This window comes from Homalodisca vitripennis, unplaced genomic scaffold, assembly GCF_021130785.1.
Source record: "Homalodisca vitripennis isolate AUS2020 unplaced genomic scaffold, UT_GWSS_2.1 ScUCBcl_4697;HRSCAF=11038, whole genome shotgun sequence".
Taxonomy (NCBI): domain Eukaryota; kingdom Metazoa; phylum Arthropoda; class Insecta; order Hemiptera; family Cicadellidae; genus Homalodisca; species Homalodisca vitripennis.
The window spans coordinates 1-19,586 of NW_025780859.1; the positions used below are offsets into that span (position 1 = coordinate 1).

The following is a 19,586-nucleotide window of genomic DNA, read 5'->3' on the forward strand; positions in this document are numbered from 1 at the left end:
TATTTAAAATTGCATATTATACATAATGTTGTTTACACTAAATAACTATTTACACAAAGCTAATTTCATTAATTTTTGGTCAGTGAGGGTTCAGTGTCACTAGGACCGTAGTCCTTGTCCTCATCATGTGTCATCCACAGTAGTGTCTGACACATCCAAATCATAGCCTATAGGCCTAGCTAGGTTAGGTCGCCTATACCTCTTTCTTGGTAAGATATTGCAAACACCACTAGGACCTGCTGTAGGCCCTAGATGACATATCAATATCATCGTCTACATCTACATCTAGAGTGGGATTTTCAACCAAGATACTAACTTTGTGCAGGCGTACCATCATACCTTACACTTTGGTCAGCAACCAACGTTTCCATTGTAGTTTCCAACTCCCCACCACTTTCAACTTCTTCTAAAAGGGCTCTCAATAAACCAGAGTCATCACAATCAACTTTATTTCATTCCATTTCGAAATAAAAATAAACAAAACTAAGGTTCAAACTCACAGCACAAACAGAACGCAACGTCCACTCAAACGCAATGTAAACTAAGAACCAATTCGAATTCGACTATGTATACAATGAATAGATCAATATTGAAAATCAAACATCGATCGATCCGAATACTCGGTTATTTTAGGAAGACGTCTGCATCGATATTAGCCAGTTATTACAATATCAGAGTACTAAAATAAATCAAATACTAATCGTCACGCTCACAGCATTTTTTCGCACCGATACCTGTCCGTCACGGAGCGTGAACTCGGCAGCACTAAAAGGGTTAAGTGGCTTCAACATGTGGGTTTTGGCTCCTGATAACCCATGAGAATTCTTTCTTCCATTTCACAAAAGCAGTTACTTATTGATATCAGGCTGGGCAAGTTAAAATTATTGCAAGATCTCTTTGATATATATGTCTAGGCCCATAATGGGTTTTATTGTTTTGTAATGTTAGTGTTAAATTTATGTTTTTAAAATTGTAATGTTCAAGATTCTTCTTGTTACAGTAATTTATTATAACTCTTCTTGTGTCTGATTTTTGCATATAATATAGCCTATATATGCAAAAATATATATATTATATGTGTCGAAGTTGGATAATATATAGAATTCTGCTCTACAAATAACCGAATAACAAGTGTAGGCCGCTTAGTAAAGTCACCAAATAAAAATAATACCACTTTCTTCATACTAAGTTTGGGCGATTACAATTATTTATCAGGATAAACAAACATGTCTAACAACATTTAAATCATTCTAATTAATGATTCAATATGATCGATGACTCCAATGTTGGATACTTACTATAACTGCACTTGTCAATCGCAATTTCATAGTTACCTGGTTGATAGTAAAAGAATAGATCAACATGTCAAGAGTCAATTTAAGTAGACTATCATAAATTAACCTGAAATCATGAATTTTATTAAACTGAAAAAATATAATCTTACCTTGATAACTTTGTACTTCTTTTTTGTAGCTGTATTGAGATCCTCATGCACTTTGTCCAGTAACCACAGGAGAAACTCTTGAGCATCATGTTGATTATTACCACGGTACTGACTCCCATACTTGTCAACAATCAACTTAAATTTATTGGACATTTCTGGGTCATATTGACACAACCAGATTGCTTTTAACAATAAGGGCCAACTGTTCAGTAACTTCTCCTTTGGTTCCATACTTTTTGGAATTAAGTTTGTTCCGCCTGGATAGATCAACTTTATACTGATCAAGTACAAAATATTCTGCCAAGATATCTGTATGGCTTAAACACTGCAATACAGCATTTATAAAACAGGTATTTCCATGATTCCTTAGACCCATAACTCCAGGGACTTTATCTCCATTTCCAATGTAAAATTGCTTTAGTTGGGGGAACTCTTATATCTGAAGATGATAGAGACATTGTATATCTTCTACGATTACTGTACACATAGTTAGAGCATAAGTTTTTGTTATTTTGAACACCTAGATTTGAAACCTTCTGAACCATTTTACTTAAAAACTTGTTCCAAGACGGTCGGGCGAAACAGTTTTTTATTTTGTTTTTGAATGTCCATGTTTTCACTGTCCTGGATCACCATAGTACCTTTACCAGATAGGTTATCTTTGCTCCCCTTGTGTTTTCCCTTACGTTTACTGCTTCTCGACCCAGTGAAGGCATTTCTCGTCAATGTGAACGTACGTTTTAATTTAGACTCTTGTAAATTTGTATGAACGGTAGGGTTGCAGACACCTGAATCGTTTATAGTATTCAATGTTTGTTTTTCAGTCAAAAGTTCGCCGTCTGATGTTGACGACTTTAACACAACACCCGATGTCATCTCCGACATAATTGACACCAACGGCCCGATAAAAATCATTAAAAACAACACAAACTAACAAAAAATGCACATCACTTAACACTTTCGAAAGAATCAAACATACATACTATAAGTGTCACTTTATCACAACACCTACAAACTCTACACTACCTCAAATTTCTCAAGATAGACAGAACGACTAAAGTTGTCTAGTTGAGGTAGGATTGTGGGTAATGATAAATCGTAACGAATGCTGCCAACATAACATACCAATTTAACGTGAAATTAAGTATATATTAGAAAACTTTACTTCCAATGTTTAAGTAAATATCTCTGAATTCTAAAAACATTAAAATACAAGTTATTTACTAAAAAATGAATAGGCATTGAAAAATTCACGGTTAGGCTGTAAAATAATACACTAATAGAAGGCATTAGTGTTCAGTCTTCACACAAAATTGCCAGTCCGTGGAAGCTTGAAAACAATCTCAAGAACAAAACTTAAGATAAAGGAAAACAACAGCATAAACTTATGGAAAATAAATATATAATAACTAGCGGGCCCGGCGCGCTTTGCTGCGCATTTCAATAATTTTTTGCAAAAGTTGCCCGCGGCTTCGCACGCAATTTCCCGTTGAAAACAGTACACTATATTCACTTATTCTTTTTCTATCACATTCTAAACATTGCTGAGATAATTGATAGTCGTTCCATCGTGAGCCTCTTGGGCGTATTATGAAGGTATGTACCATATTCCTGCCTCTATCTAGCTGTTACCCACGGCTTCGCACGCAAATCTTAAGAACCGAAGTCCTTATATTACTTAGTAAATTTTTTTTTTACTATAATAAATTTTAGATTAAATTAGTTATATCTCCGATGCCACGATTGAGCTTGCTTTGTTGTCTCGATCGAGAGAATATGTACACACGGAGTTTTGAGAACCATACTTCTGTCAAAAAAAACAACTAAGGTTGATTTTATAACATTCTTTATATTTGTAGCCAACGTAAGATAGTAATTATGATATCTGCATTGCTCTTCTGATCAAGCATGAGCATGGTTTATATTAAATAAATATTGCAGTTAAAGGTGAATTTTTACGTCAAATTTGAATTGTATTATCTGGATAGTAAAGTCTATGTTTAACAGTGAAACAGTTTAAACAAAATTTGTCGTTTCTCTTAAGCTTACTCTATGCTTTAAAACTATAAGTGTAATATATGTTTACAAAGAACAGCTGATTAAAAATTTGAAAAGACGTTAACATATGTTTGCTGCAATGCATTTCTTATGCGTATTTCTGTAACCAGTGGGGCGGAATCCTGAATCGGGAAAGGGATGGGCATAGCTTATAAACCTTCTCCGTGGAAAAATACATATACGTACAAATTTTCATCATGATCGGTCCAATAGTTCACGATTCCATAAAGGACAAACATACAAACATTCATTTTTATATATATAGATGTATTTTAAAGTATGCACAGAAATACAGTAAGTACCGTGAAGTCCGACGAATTTATCTGATCAATTTTGATTCAAGCCGCTGAAAGTGTTGAACGTCATAAAACAAATAGTTCAAAAACAAGTTATAGACTATGGATATGTTTTATATCGATGATTCCAAGTGATTTAATATTATTTAGGGTAATGGTTAAATTTGGACAAACCTATTGATTTAGATGTGTTTCAGAGTATTGATTCATATTAATTTAAAACCCCTAAATCTTATGCAACAAACCATTTGGTTTTGCTCAAATACATTAACTATAGAGACAGTCATGAATTTTGTTAACACGAAATTGAAAGGTATTGACAATCAAAGAAATAACTTGACAACATTTCTTAAAAACATTGACTTTGTAGATTATTACATTATAGTTGTTGTCAAAGCTCAGCATAATGAAAACTTCGCTATTACAGGAGTGTCACATTTATACATGGAATCTTACATCATCAACAGAACTTAAATCACTAACTGTTTCATTAAAATGCACAGATAGCAACAAATAAAGGCGACGAACTTGCCATAGTCTGCGAGGAGCTTTCCCTTGACTTGTTTATCGTAACCGAAAATGGTTATGACGATACCAATGCCACGTTTTTTTGCATCATCCAATTAATTTGAAATTAAAAACACGTCAGACAAAAATTTCGAAGCTACAAGTATCAAATTGTTCCGAACTGTCAGTCTGTCTGTGAGTTTGCCGGTCTCCCAGCGGAAGAGAAAACATTTTTCTCTAACTTTGAAATCCTCATGAAAGACCCGACCATAGGAACCATGGTTATTTCGTTACACTGGGCGATTTCAATATAGATGGTCTCTTTTCAGGACCAAAACACAAAACAATTTGCCGACATTCTTCATTCTTTTTGGTCTTAATTGGTCCCATCAACATTTCGATAAGCAGAGTAACAGCAACCTCCAAAACGGCGATTGACAATATTATAACTAACATTCCGAACTTGGAAGCATCTGTGGTCATAATAGCAACCTCATACCACTTGGGCCAAGAGGTTCTTATCAGTGGTCACAAACTGGAGAAGGAGCCTCAGGCTAGATGCAAGAAAAGAGACACGATCTGCAAATGTTGTCATTTTGAACTTTCTCCTTGAGAAAGAGGACTGGACCCTTTTAAACATTCCTGCACCATTGGAAAACTTGTGAACTTGTGGAAAATTGGAATCGCACGGAGTCGGGGTGTGCTGCATATGTAAAACAGTTCTTTCCTGTGTGGAACTCAGGTCGTCAGTGTTTCTTTAAGACCTCCGGATCCAAAAATCTGAGCTATGGTGTCCCTTAGGGATCAATACTTAGTCCTCTTCTCTTCGTGATATACGTGAACGACATTGGCTCATCACTACAACACGGATGACTCGTGAAGTATGCCGATGACACGACTCTCTGCGTCAGTTTAAATTCAAAATCAGAGCTCGAAATACGACCTTTTCAAGAATTGAATAGTTGCTTGCAAAGCTTTAATTAAATCATCCTGAACGTAAATTCAACGAAATCAAATTTCATACATTTCTGCCTGAGACCCATGGAAATCATGAGTGGCTCAGCACTTATGTTGGAAGATAACATGCTCGATGAAGTCTGTTCCACAAAGTTCCTTGGAATTTAATCTATCTTCTGCAATCTTTGCCTTGAGAAGTCTCTCCGTATATTGCATAACTCAGATATTGATGACCTCATGTTATGGACTCATCTACCCCCACCTTTCATATGGAGTAACGCTCTGGGGCGCATGTGTAAATTCGGATTTTATGAGATTATTTTTGCTCCAAAAAAGGCTTTTAGAATAATTACCAAACTGAAAAGAAAAGAGTCGTGTAGACTTGCGTTCAAAGAGTTGCGGATATTGACTTCACCCTGCCTCTATATCCTTAAAACTGTGTCATTTCCCTTGTCTAAATGTACCTTAACACGGGGCCAAGACAATTACACTCACAACACCAAAGGAAGGAATAATCTTCTTACTGGCCGGCATAGGACGGTAGTCTTCGAAGGGGGAGTTCCTCGCAAGCAGGTGTTGTACTATTCAATAATCTGCCAAACTCGCTCAAAATTCAAGAAATGCCCAAAGTATCTAAAATATAAATTGCTATCATGCAATTGTCTGACAGCAATGAAACATTATTATTATTATTATTATTATTATTTACTATTAACATAAATTTTGAATAACGTATCGAGTACTGAGATATAGTTGTACTCAGATATTAGTACACAGTCCCTTGTTTCTAAAATACATCAGTGACGATGCTCATCATTTCTGCACGGAAAATCTTTTATAATATGCCAATAACACGAGTTTTCTGTTCATATCTGATTTGAGCGAATCGTTGAAAATCGAATCGTTCAGGAATTTGTACTACTGCATATACAATTTCAAAGAACCAAATTTACAAACAAATAAACTAGATAAATGCTTACCTTTCCTACATATAGAAGTGGCGTGCATTGTCATGGAAAAGGGAATGAAATAAATAGTATTTATTTCAATAGGAAAAGTTAGATATACATAGCCCTTTCTTTATGTTAAGTTGCATCGTAATAAAACTAAATAAATTGCAATAGAGTGCTATGAACTACAAGCACTCTACAAGCAATAGCTCTACAACCTTCAACTTTTAGCAAATGTACCAACACTTGTATCCAGCATTGCTAAGATGTAATATTGTAATGTCTGCACAGCTCTCGTAAACAAATGCGCAATCCCGCTCATCAGCTCTCATATCCAATATGATGGTTTCCCTTACCCCTCCTGTATCTAATATGATTGGATACTGTTATACATTTGTTTATTTCTTGTTATTATCTAGTGTGTCCGGGAGATTCTGAGACCTGTGTTTGTTGCTCATAGCTAATGTAAGAATTAAAACAAACACTTTTTTGATTATATAAGTTTATGAATTTGCTGAATAGAAATAGCTTTGCTAGCTACAAATTCTAAATACACGACAAGGTTTCAAATAAACCCATTTTAATAATATATATTGCCTTATATCGTAAATTCAATAGACTAAATATGGCTAACCTGACTAGGCGATTGCGACGAGACGTTCGCGTTTGTCTCTAGTTACAACGCGCGCGGGGTGTCATTTCATGATTGGCAACAGGATCTACTTAGTTTGAATAGAAAATATTATGTATATTGTTGTTCCTATTGTTTGCAATATAGTTTAATTTCAAAAATTTCAATGATCTGTTTATATAGGTAAAACATGTTGCTTATATGATTTCCATAGTATTAATAAACATTAAGACAATTACTTTCTTAGTTCATACAATATTAAATTTATTATATTCCATCCCAATTTAAAACGCTTCTTGTATAATGAATGTTTAATGGACTATTTTGTTTTCGATGGAAAGGTATTCTTATCGTTTGACAATGTCTAAGTGAGGATAGAACATCATTTTAAATTAAACTTTCAAATTTCTTAATTGTTTATGATCAGACATTCTAGAATTTTTATAGGTTACATTTACCTGATAGATACTATTTCAAGGGATATCTTTGATTAGTCGCTGACAATGTGGAGCTAGCATGGTGTATACAAACATAATAAAATGGATAAGACATTACGTTTTGTAATTAAAAGTGTTTAACTTTTTAATACTGACATATAGCATTTCCTTATGTATGCTATTGTTTTAATTTATCATACAAAATAGTTTAGATAATCTTGCTCTGTTGAGAATTTAGCAATGGTTTTGATAATTAGTTGTATATCAAATGTCAACCATGATCTGTAATTAAACATACACTGCCAAATAGTCCATACAGGCCGAATTAAAAACTAATCAGTAGTAGTAGTTGCATAATAATATTTAAATACAGTGCTGGCCAAATTATTAGACTAAAGCATATTTTTTTGTTTTTATTCTCAATTTTTTACAAAAAACTATTTAATTTCATGATGGTATATGTTAAAAGTATAAACCCTCATTCGTGTGTTACTTTAGAATAGTATGAGCAGAATATTTGATAATTTTATGTTGGCGGGTGGCAACACTGCCTGTTTTGTTTACAATCTGCAAATACTACCCTTAGAGCTAATTAACTTTAATGTAAACTGCAATATACTAGTAAATAATAGAAAAGTAGATAAAAACGTTAATAATGCCTTATTACAAAATGAATGGCAAGAAATGGTAAACATAACCTACAAAGAAAAATTTATTATTTATACAGATGGGTCTAAAACAGATAATGGCACAGGAGCTGCGATTTTATATTCCATGTACTGACACCAGAATAAATTTTAAACTTAACAATATTACTTCAAGCTACACAGCTGAAGTATACGCTATCTATAAGCTATACAGCACACTCAATCATTGAAGAACACTGAGGTAGTTATATGCTCTGACTGCCAATCCGTTATCAAAGCTATTGAAAATACAAAGTTTGGAATGGTAAAAGATAATGACATAATATTAAACATAATTAAAGAAATACTAGACAATAACACGAATACGTACATTATACAATGGGTCCCAGGACATATGGGAATAAAGAGGTAATGAAATTGTTGATAAATTAGCCAAGTCCTCAACCCATAATGTAAATAATGTTAGAGAATTTTACACAACCATGGCAGATGTCAAATCGTATCAGAATACAAGGAATATAAGGACAATGACAAATAGTCTTAATACAAGTAACAAAGCACAATGGTACATAAGTGTCAAAAAAGCCTTTTCAAGGGAACCATGGTTTAAGGCAACAAACTATACTAGAAATGAAATTGTAAATATAGTTAGAATTAGGTTAGGCCCATGCGAATGTAAACACCTGCTTACACAGAATTAAATGTTATTTCACTCCACTATGCTAAATTGTACATTAGGTTCAGATGAAACGCTAGAACACATTTTAATGAAATGTCCGAAATATTATTGTGAAAGAGAGAAATGGTTAAAAAAAGGCGAAAAGCACTCAGTCAAAATTTTTCTACAGGCTTAAGAGGAATTATGAGCATGGAGGATCACCAAATTTATACAGAAATAAATAAATTTTTATTTTCCATCAATAAAAGACTATAACAAATATAAACAATACTAACACTTTTTAAAACATATATGTGAAACCAATCCCATCCCAGGGTTCTTCTATCCGTGACCCACCCTTTCGGGTTAGGAGGATACTGCTTGATTGGCCCCTGGCAGAGAAAGACAAAGTCAATTTTTTTACCTTTGTGCTGTTATATATATATATATATATTTTTTTTTTTTTTGTTGTTGTTGTAAATAATATCTGTGATTGTGTGTATAAATATGTGAATGGATTATGATTAGATATATGTATTATAACAATCAAGACTATGATGAACAAATGGACAATAGTGTACATCGAGAGGTCTCATGGTTATTTACACCAGACCGCCTTTTAGGCAAAGAAAAGAAAAAAAAACAGTAGCAGTCGTGGGACTGCCGATAGAAGTGAAAAACGGAACTATTAAGTTGAGAGTAATTAAAACTATATGCAAAAATTATATGAAATTTTTTATGTTTTATTTATTAGTTACATATGATGGGTTTAAACAAATCATGAACAAAATATAAATACAAAGTGGTTGAAAAAATAATTAATATACAATTATCTTAACAATATCTTAATAAAAACAATAAATGAACATATTTCATAAAATCTAACATTATTATAACATTTTTTTAATTTTCCAATTTTAAAATCCACGAAAAAATATTATCAAATAACTAGAAATCTATTTTACCACGCTAGTAAGATAAATCTTATACCGTAATAATACTCATTTCATGATGAAGAGGTTAAGTATTAATAAACATAGAATACAAGTGAGTAAACACCGAGTGAACAACAGTGAGTTGAACACCGTTGTAAATAATACAGTTATTGCTACGGATAAAGTACATAATTGCAATAACAATTAAACCCACAATATTTTTAAAACTAATAAATTAGTTAAATTAACTTGGTTCTTTCGTAAAGGTATTTTTATTGCACAATAAACTAATTTATTGAGTTAATACGGTATCAGTGAGCCAATGCGCCAACTACAGTTCCGGCAGAAACGTTCACTCATCACTTCATACGCTACTACAGGCTAAAACTAAACTTCCAATAACAAAATGATAAATTACAAAAAAAAATATTCATCTATTTTCACACAACTTTCTCGCTGACAAATTTTGTCTGACCAAAAAATAAAAAAAAAATCCTCGCTTACTACTTTTTCTTGACATTGTAAACGCTATGTAAAATGTAAACAATAATCAAAATTATTTCGAAATTTTTTTAATATTTAAAAATGTAACCAATAGATTGCCAATATTAAGAGCTTTAATTTGACGCATCTTACAGAATTGTACGACATTGGCTTCACTTTTAAATCGCGAGAGGAAGCCGTAAAAGGTCGCCCTAAAGAAGTTTTCACTTCAAAAAATTTACAAATCTACCAGCTGCATAACCAAAATCAGTGGCGTAGCGAAGGGGGGGGTCCAGTCCAGGGGGTCCGGAAATTTTAAGACATATTAAAAAATAAAGCATGGAGCAGGAGAAAAAAGGATAGTTATCATTTACTCTTGTCTGCAGACATTAAATTGATTTATTTCATTAATCAAAGTGACCGTTTTTAAAAATATAATTGTTCTTTCGTTTAAAGCATAATATATTATTAAACGATACTTTTGCGCTCGGCCTTTCGGATAGTGTAGTGTAATCACGGTATTGCTATATAGAGTGGTCACGTGACGTCGAAAAGCAACCTAAATTCATTGTAACACGGCGAATATTCGACCTCCATCGCTCGTTGTATCAACAACTCCTGGAACAACATGAGTGACATCTTCAAGAAGATGGGACAACGTGCCTTTGGAAGCGCCGGGCAGCCAGCTAAGAGGCTTAGCTCTCCACCTGCCAGCTCGGCGCCTAAGAAGGTCGCTGCTCCAGCAAAGGGCCTTTTTAAAGGCCACAACGTCACCACTGCTACTGTGACATCTGACCAACCTACGGCTTCGGTTTCTACGCCCAGGATACCCTTGCTGTTCCTGGACAGTGTTCCGGACTGGCCTACCCACGCCAAGAAGTTGGAGGAGTTGGCGCGGGACGGCCTGACGACAACATTCCGCGGTGCTCACTATCGCTTGAAAGTGACCACCGTGGAGGACTTCAGGGCAGTTCAGCGGTACCTATGTTCCAAGAAGTTGCCCTTCTACACTCACAACCTTGGGCGTGAAATATCGCTTAAGGTTGTGATCAGTGGACTGCCCGACACCGATGATGTGAAGCTCTTCGATGTCTTAACTGACGAGGGCTTCGCCGTCGACGAGGTTGCACGACTTCGGACAGCCAGGGGACCTACCAGGAGCTGGCTGATCACGCTGACCAGGGACAGTGAGCGATAGAACCCTGACACCAAGCGGGCTTGCCAAATCTACAGCATGACAGACCTGCTCCATGTCATGGTCTCAGTCACTGTCTACAAGAAGCCGGTCGGCCCGCCGCAGTGCTAAAGGTGCCATGATTTTGGCCACGGCTCCGGCAACTACGGGAGGCCGAGAAAATGCGTCCACTGCGGGGAAAATCATCTGAAGATGAACTGCCCCGTAGTCTCGACGGAGAATGGTCACTGCTGCAATTGTGGCGGCGATCACAAACGCCAACTATCGTGGGTGTCCAGCCTACAAGGAGGCCAGAGCGGCAGCTGTCCAGTTAGGCCGCAAGTCCCGGCCAACCAAACCAGAGCGAGGCGATCAACGGCCCAGCCGCCCAAGCGACCAGCGCGGGACGAGTCACCAGCGGACTCCGTATCGGAGAATGAAGCTGAGGACGACATGCCGCAGAAGAAGAAGCGCAGGAGAAAACCCCAGAACCCAGCCAACCGACTTCCTCGCCCGCCGGCATACGTGGTTGACCTTCCGGTCACACAGAGACCCAGGGCGACTCCCAGGCAGAAACTAGAGTGGCCACATACACCAGCCACTCCGCCGCAACAAACGGAGGCGCCAGCAGCTGATGCAGCAGCAGAAGCAGCCGCCCCCGCCCAGCGCAGCCTACAAGCCATCTTGAAATAGCTGCGCAGCTGACCGCCCTCACCCGGCTCTTCAATGAAGCAGTGGCCCTCAGTGGCACACCGACCAGCTGCTAGACTGCTGCAGGAGCAAATTGTTGGTGTATACAAACAACCTTTGATTGTATGAGTGTGTGTAAACTAGTATAATCAAAGATACAACTTACGAGTTCATTTCCAAAATAATGTTTTTAATACCAGTTCAACTTAATACATTAAAAAATAAACCATTATTTAAAGATAAAAAAAATTTCTTAAATTATTCTATTTAACATTTTTTAACTAAGAACCATTTGAAACACAATTATTAAAAAAACAATTGTAAAAGTAAGAATAAAAATTACAATTTTACATTTCAATATAAATTTACAAGAATCTAAATTGAGTTTTAAGAACAACAATTACATTTTAAAAAGCAACTATATTATATATGCTTAACTGAACCAATCGTCGTCTGGTTACTTTTTACTTAACCTGCAAAGTTCACAGTACCGTACTAATGGCTTCGTTGCAAGACTTGCCAGACATTTCTACAATATCAGGTTAGCCTATGAATAAACGCTTTACCAATATTGTTATAATCTAGCTTTTTGTAGCTTTATTGTAATGTAATGGCAGGCACGTTCACATGAGTAAAGTTATCCTTGTTTATTAGTTCATTTTTAACCCTCCAAGCTACTTGGAGTACTACTATATTACTTAAGGAGTATGAGTACTTAATCTTTGCTGGCGTTGCATTTAACAACTGAACAAAGCAAGTGGTTTGAGTTTTGCTTTTGCACAACTAATAAAGCCAAAATAATAAAGAATTACAACTTTTCATTCAATATGATATCAAAACTCCGATATTTGTAGGTTTATTTCTTCCGATATCACGATAATATCGGATAACTTATAATCGCGATATCAATATAGGACATATCGCAACGATAATATCGATATATATTGATATCGACAATATCGCAACATCCCTACACATGGAAATATAGCTGATAATCTGAGAACCAATGTTGATTCAGCTTATCAATAAAATCATAGATAAGGCTGTTATCATAATATTGTCAGTTATAATAGTATTGGTTGATATAGTTTAGAATAGGGTCAGTCGAATTTGTGGGTTGTTGAAGGCACCAGACCACTCAGTCACAGTACCGTACTAATGGCTTCGTTGCAAGACTTGCCAGACATTTCTACAATATCAGGTTAGCCTATGAATAAACGCTTTACAATATTGTTATAATCTAGCTTTTTGTAGCTTTATTGTAATGTAATGGCAGGCACGTTCACATGAGTAAAGTTATCCTTGTTCCACAACTAGAATTCCTGTTTGAATTAGTTCATTTTTAACCCTCCAAGCTACTTGGAGTACTACTATATTACTTAAGGAGTATGAGTACTAATTAATCTTTGCTGGCGTTGCATTTAACAACTGAACAAAGCAAGTGGTTTGAGTTTTGCTTTTGCACAACTAATAAAGCCAAAATAATAAAGAATTACAACTTTTCATTCAATATGATATCAAAAACTCAGATATTTGTAAGTTTATTTCTTCCGATATCACGATAATATCGGATAACTTATATCGATATCAATATAGGACATATCGCAACGATAATATCGATATATATTGATATCGATAATATCGCAACATCCCTACACATGGAAATATAGCTGATAATCTGAGAACCAATGTTGATTCAGCTTATCTAATCATAGATAAGGCTGTTATCATAATATTGTCAGTTATAATAGTATTGGTTGATATAGTTTAGAATAGGGTCAGTCGAATTTGTGGGTTGTTGAAGGCACCAGATCACTCAGTCACAGTACCGTACTAATGGCTTCATTGCAAGACTTGCCAGACATTTCTACAATATCAGGTTAGCCTATGAATAAACGCTTTACAATATTGTTATAATCTAGCTTTTTGTAGCTTTATTGTAATGTAATGGCAGGCACGTTCACATGAGTAAAGTTATCCTTGTTTATTAGTTCATTTTTAACCCTCCAAGCTACTTGGAGTACTACTATATTACTTAAGGAGTATCTATGAGACAGAATTGTAATTCACTTTTGGTAGAGCTACACATATATTAAGTAATTTACCCGAGGTTATTGTGTTGTCAGAAATTTGGATTAATAATAATAAGACTAATTTTTATGAAATCGAGAATTACACTTTAAAGATTAAATGTAATAATGAATATAGAGCTGGTGGTGTGACAATCTATATACATAACACAATTGATACTATTAATGACAGTCTTGTAACAATGATCTCATCTGATGTGCTAAAAATTGAACTAAAATTTATGAATGAAACTTTCCATGTCTGCAATGTATAGAACTCATTGTTATAATAGAGAAGTATACTTAAAATGAACTGGATAAATATTTTAATATTAATAATAATTTAAGGAACTACACAAATATTTTAATTCTAGGAGATTTTTATTTTAATTTACTGGAAAACTCAAAAGTCGTAGATAATTATAAATTGGTCATGTCAACCAATGGTTTAAGTAGCTTTATTGATAAAACCAACAAGAGTAACAGAACAGTCTCAGACATGCATTGATCACGTCTTTGCAATAAAGCAAGATGTGACAAGTTTGAATTGGTATCTAAAATACTGGATGTCAGTGTATCTGATCACTGTTTGATAAAGGTGGGCCTGTACTATACTATTATAGGTGTGGTGCTGGGAAGGGGTTCTGCCCAGCTCCCTGCCTCTGCCCCTGATACTGATTATCACTTTGATTGCTTGGCCCTCAATAGTCTTTTAACCCTCCGAGCGTCCATCATATTTCCCTAAACGTCCACCTTTTTTATAGGTTTTTGCAGTCTTTTTTTTGCATAATTCATAAAAAAATCTTAAGAATGGTTTAAATATAGAGTATTATACATCATTTTTCTCGTAAAGACTTACAGAATATGATTATATATAAAAATTAAAAATTAAAAAAAATTTTTTTTTGCAACAGCCTATGAAAGGGAAAAAATATTTTAGAAAAAATATTTTTATAATATAATAAAAGTATCCACATGTTATTGTTATATTACCTCTAGAACAATTTCATAATAGGCAAATTATACCAAATTTAGTCATGAACACATAAATATACAGGGTTATAGGGTTCTGTGAATATATTCATAATGTTATACAAACTTACATGGATATGCACAAATTTGAATTTTTGCCTATTTGGTGTTGCTAAGTAGCACAACAATAAAAATTATTTTCATGCAGTTAAATGCTTTTGTTATTTACCTTTTTTGAAGTAGTTTGTAGATTAGATGAAGAAACGAGTTTTTTACAACACAAAACTATAACACACACACACACACACACACACACACACACACGAAAAAAACACTTATTATTTACATTATATACAAAAAAAACTGTTCACAGTTTTATTCATTGTCGTCTTGTCCATCTGGGTGCTGCCTTTTTATCCCTGTAAGGGACCTTCTGAAGTGCTTCATTTTGCTGAAGCACTTGGGATGAACCCCACAATTGCATGCTTCACACCACCAATAGCTGCGTTTTTTTACAAACAGGACATACCCTTTGATTGTTCCCTGGTAGGTGTGCCAGTGCATGTTCTACTGATGTTGATCTGGTACAGACCAAGAGGTATACAAAGACCACTAAATGTAAAAAACAACTCACGGGCTTTCGTTATATGTAATTTAGAACAATATTACGCCAATAATAGCGCGGGTGCAATTAATTTGATCGGCAAGTGCCCGTCGACTTAAAATAAGACGGCGACGTTTAGAGAAAGGTGCCGTCGACTTAAAACAAGTCGGCCGACGCTCGGAGGGTTAAACATTGTCCATTGGTCTGGTGTCTACATGCAATAAAATTCCTCTAAACCATATGATCTATTTTACAATATTTTTATCTCCTGTGTGAACAAATGTAAAATCAGAAAACATATAAATAACAAGCTGAAAAATTAAAACCTTGGATTAATAACTATATTTGTATAAAATTCAAAATAAAAAATAAAATACCTAAAAATTTAAAGAAGCATCCATAAGATCAAATACTAAAATCTTATGTAAGTAAGAATAAACTTCAAATTGAAATAAGACAACTTAATAATTCTTTTTATCAAAACAAGTTTATTAATTGTAACAATGATACAAAAAATATTTGGCAGGTAATAAATGAGATAACAAGTCAGAAGAAGGCTAAGGAAAAATGTGTCTCGTTAAAAGTTAATGGGGAAATTGAAAATAATCCAGAAGTTGTTGCTAATACGTTTAATGAATATTTTCTATAATATAGAAAATTTATATTAAATATTATATTATAAACATTGTTGACAAATTAGATTTCAGTAGGAACAAACCTGATAACTTTAAAAATCTTGATTTAAAAAAAGTTTTCGATTACGCTCCACAGGTAAGATCAATGTTTGTTGAGCCCGTAAAACGTGAAGATTTAAGTACCATAATACAATCTTTAAAAATTAGAACGGCCTCGGGAATCGATGGAATAAATTCTTTTCTCCTTAGATCAGCATATCCACCAATAATAGACGTATTATTACGTATAATTAATTTATGTTTACAGACTGGTGTCTGAAGAAATTCATGGTCATCCCAATTCATAAATGTGACCTGAATAACGAATGCAATAATTTTCGTCTGATTTCTCTGCTTTCTGTCTTCTCCAAGGTGTTCAAAATAATTATGAAAAATAAATTAGTTAGTTTTTTTTGATAGTATACATTATTTTAGTCAGTACCCATTTGGATACAGAGAGAACTTAAGTACTGAACATGCTTTACAAAACTTTGTTTGAAATTTACAACAATTTGAATAATAGAAAATACACAGCTGATTTATTTCTTTATATTAAAAAAGCTTATGACACTGTAGATCATAGAATTTTGTTGGAAAAAATTCAAAACATCAGAATTAGAGGAATGGCTTTTAAACTGTTTGAAAGTTATTTAGCAAACTGGAAGCAATGTGTAAAAATTGATTATTTTTTCAGTGAAATGGAGTATATATGGCAAGGTGTCCCCCAAAGTTCTGCTTTGGGTGCACTCTTATTTTTAATATATATAAATGATTTTTGTAATGGTAAATTTAAAGGTAAACAACTCACATCATTTGCAGATGACACAGCACCGTTATACACGGAAGATAATATTATTTCCACTACAGAACAAATTACTTTTGATTTAATGGCTATACAGTGGTTGTTTTAGAGAACCATATATTATTAAATGCAGAAAAAACTAAGTATATTTTTTTTAGCTAAGAAAGGAGGTGTGTTTTAATGAGCCATTAATGTATAAATTTGTTGAATGTTTGTATAGAGAATCCTCATGCAATGTAACTTGTAAGGAAGTAGGAAAAACAAACTACATCAAATATTTAGGTTTGATATTGGACCAAGAAGTATATTGGAAAATTCATATCGCAGATTTAAAGAGTAAATTAAACAATTCATGACATTTTTTACAAGACACGTAGTGAAAAATTTTAAGAATGTTATACTTCTCATTAATTGAAAGTAGAATAGAATATGGTTTAGTATTTTGGGCAGGTATAACATTTTATAACATTAAGCGTAAAAACATCAAAAAGAGAACCTTCATTACCCTTATTCAAATTCTTAAAAATATTACCTCTTAAAAACTTTTTGTTTACAAAGTATTGAGACTTTTTTACAATAAAAGTGGAAATGTTCCTCAGCACTGTAATTCATACAGAAACAGACTTAAAAATTCAGAACTAATAGTTATGCCTAAACTATGAAATACATGTTTTATGAAAAACTAAAATTTTCTAGCATCCAGATTCTATAACAAAATTCTTGATTATATAAAAACATCAAATAGTAAATATTTGTTTTTAAAAAAACTAAGAGTGGTTACTATCTTTAGAAAACCTGGAAGGTCTTATGAATATTCAAGTATACAATAGATTTTTCCTTGCTCTTTTATGAAAACAGTCCATTTCTGTGTAATTTTATTTAATTTACCAATGTTAATTTAATGTAAATGGTATAATGATGTTGAGCGGTAAGAGTATTGATGTTATTATTTTAGCATATTGTTAGTTTTAAGGACGCTGTTACTATTCTCTATGAATATGTAAATAAAGAATATTGTTTTGTCTTGTCTTATCTAACATTATATATTACATTACTGAAATTGGCCACGCTCATACATAACTAAAAAAGAAACATATCAGTGGAGAGGCACAGGAAATCACAAATAAAGACTTCACAATCACATGGTAATCGAAAGACATTCTATAGTAAGTTTTGATGGACAAAATGTTTAAAAAATACATTTTTAATGTGATTCTAGTTACATCAATACCCACTAACAAATACATGTATGTACTTGCTAGAAAACTATAAAGATATTTTTCAAAATATGTATCAAGCTTTCTGTAAAGGATTTAAACTATGGTAGAATGAAATGAAATACTGCATTGTAATGTCCATTGTCACATAGAAATTGACAGATGCAGGCAAAAAAATAACAAAGCAACATAAGATCAAGGGTACAAATTATTTTCAGGTAATTAAAATCGGTGAATATTTCTGTCTTTAAATAAAGAAAAGTATAAACTAAAAAATATTACGTAACTGTAGTTTCTGATAAAGTCAGTAGTAATAAATTAACATCAGTAAAATGCCTATATTGCCGTGTGAGTTAGCAAAATTATAATTAAATATTCTTATAGCCAGCAAAAAACAATGAGGAGTTTGTTGTAAACAATATACGACTGGTACAAAAAATTTAAACAAGTTATAGATCATTTTGCCAAAATGTGTGATGTTTAGTCAACTGTCTTGTCGTCTTGGCACTTGGGCTTGCCGGGGTTGGTCATTGCGCCACGTTGCTTACATGTGGCTGTAAAAGGGTTAAAGTAAGAATAAGAATATTTATTTTCTCTTACGCAAAAAAATAATTTTTAAAACAAACAGAAGGAAACATGATATATATAAAACTTATTGATACACAAATAATCATAACTCAAAGAAATTAAAATAAAATAATACTCAGTACTATAAGCAAGTATCATTTAAATAAAAATTATTACCTTTTTCAAATAAAATACTGGATATTTAAATACAACTGACTTCTTAATTACTAGTGAGAAAATTTAGGACCTCAGAAGGCTAAGCATGTTTAGAGGTTCCATTTTTAACTTACTATAGAATGTCTTTCGATTACCATGTGATTGTGAAGTCTTTATTTGTGATTTCCTGTGCCTCTCATTTTCTCAATATGAGTCATACATAGTAGCAAAAACAAAGCCTTTTTCAACATTTTTTCATAAAGATATTACCTGGCAATTTGTTTGAATGCATCAATTTAATTTTTTCTTCATGAGAGATGATTAACCCTTTTACATTATTTTCCAAAGTAATTATTCTGTTTTTTTGGAGCTGAATTTTGTAACAAGAAAATGTTAATAGGTAATAATTAAATATCTTAATTCTGACATTCCATCAGAAAATATATACTTTGATAAGGATCGTTAAATTAATTGTAGTATGTTGATTAAAACTAAGATTGTTATTAGAGTTTTGCTAAAACAAAGGAAAAGGAACGTTCTCTATTGAAAATGTCAATTGATTTTTCAATCTTATCGTTGATGATCCTTTTTCAAGTCTATTATCAATAAAACTAATACTAATGCTGAAGAAGTGTTTTGTCTTCAGATGCAAGCATAG

The 19,586-nt window shown here is 33.4% G+C and overlaps 2 protein-coding genes across 2 annotated transcripts in view; one reads left to right on the plus strand and one right to left on the minus strand.

The window, feature by feature from the left end:
- Window positions 1–1,444: 1,444 nt before the first annotated feature.
- On the minus strand, window positions 1,445–2,518 carry LOC124373057 (ubiquitin carboxyl-terminal hydrolase 43; the record flags this gene model as incomplete). The annotated part of the gene is given in 1 exon segment (XM_046831460.1): window positions 1,445–2,518. A coding segment is annotated over 1 exon segment (231 nt), but the record flags the coding sequence as incomplete, so codon positions are not given.
- Window positions 2,519–13,506: 10,988 nt separating this feature from the next.
- LOC124373056 overlaps window positions 13,507–19,586 on the plus strand; it is a gene marked incomplete at its 3' end in the record, with an annotated part of 31,688 nt that continues 25,608 nt past the window's right edge. The window contains 1 exon segment of the mRNA XM_046831459.1: window positions 13,507–13,746. Coding sequence (XP_046687415.1) covers window positions 13,704–13,746 — 43 coding nt within the window.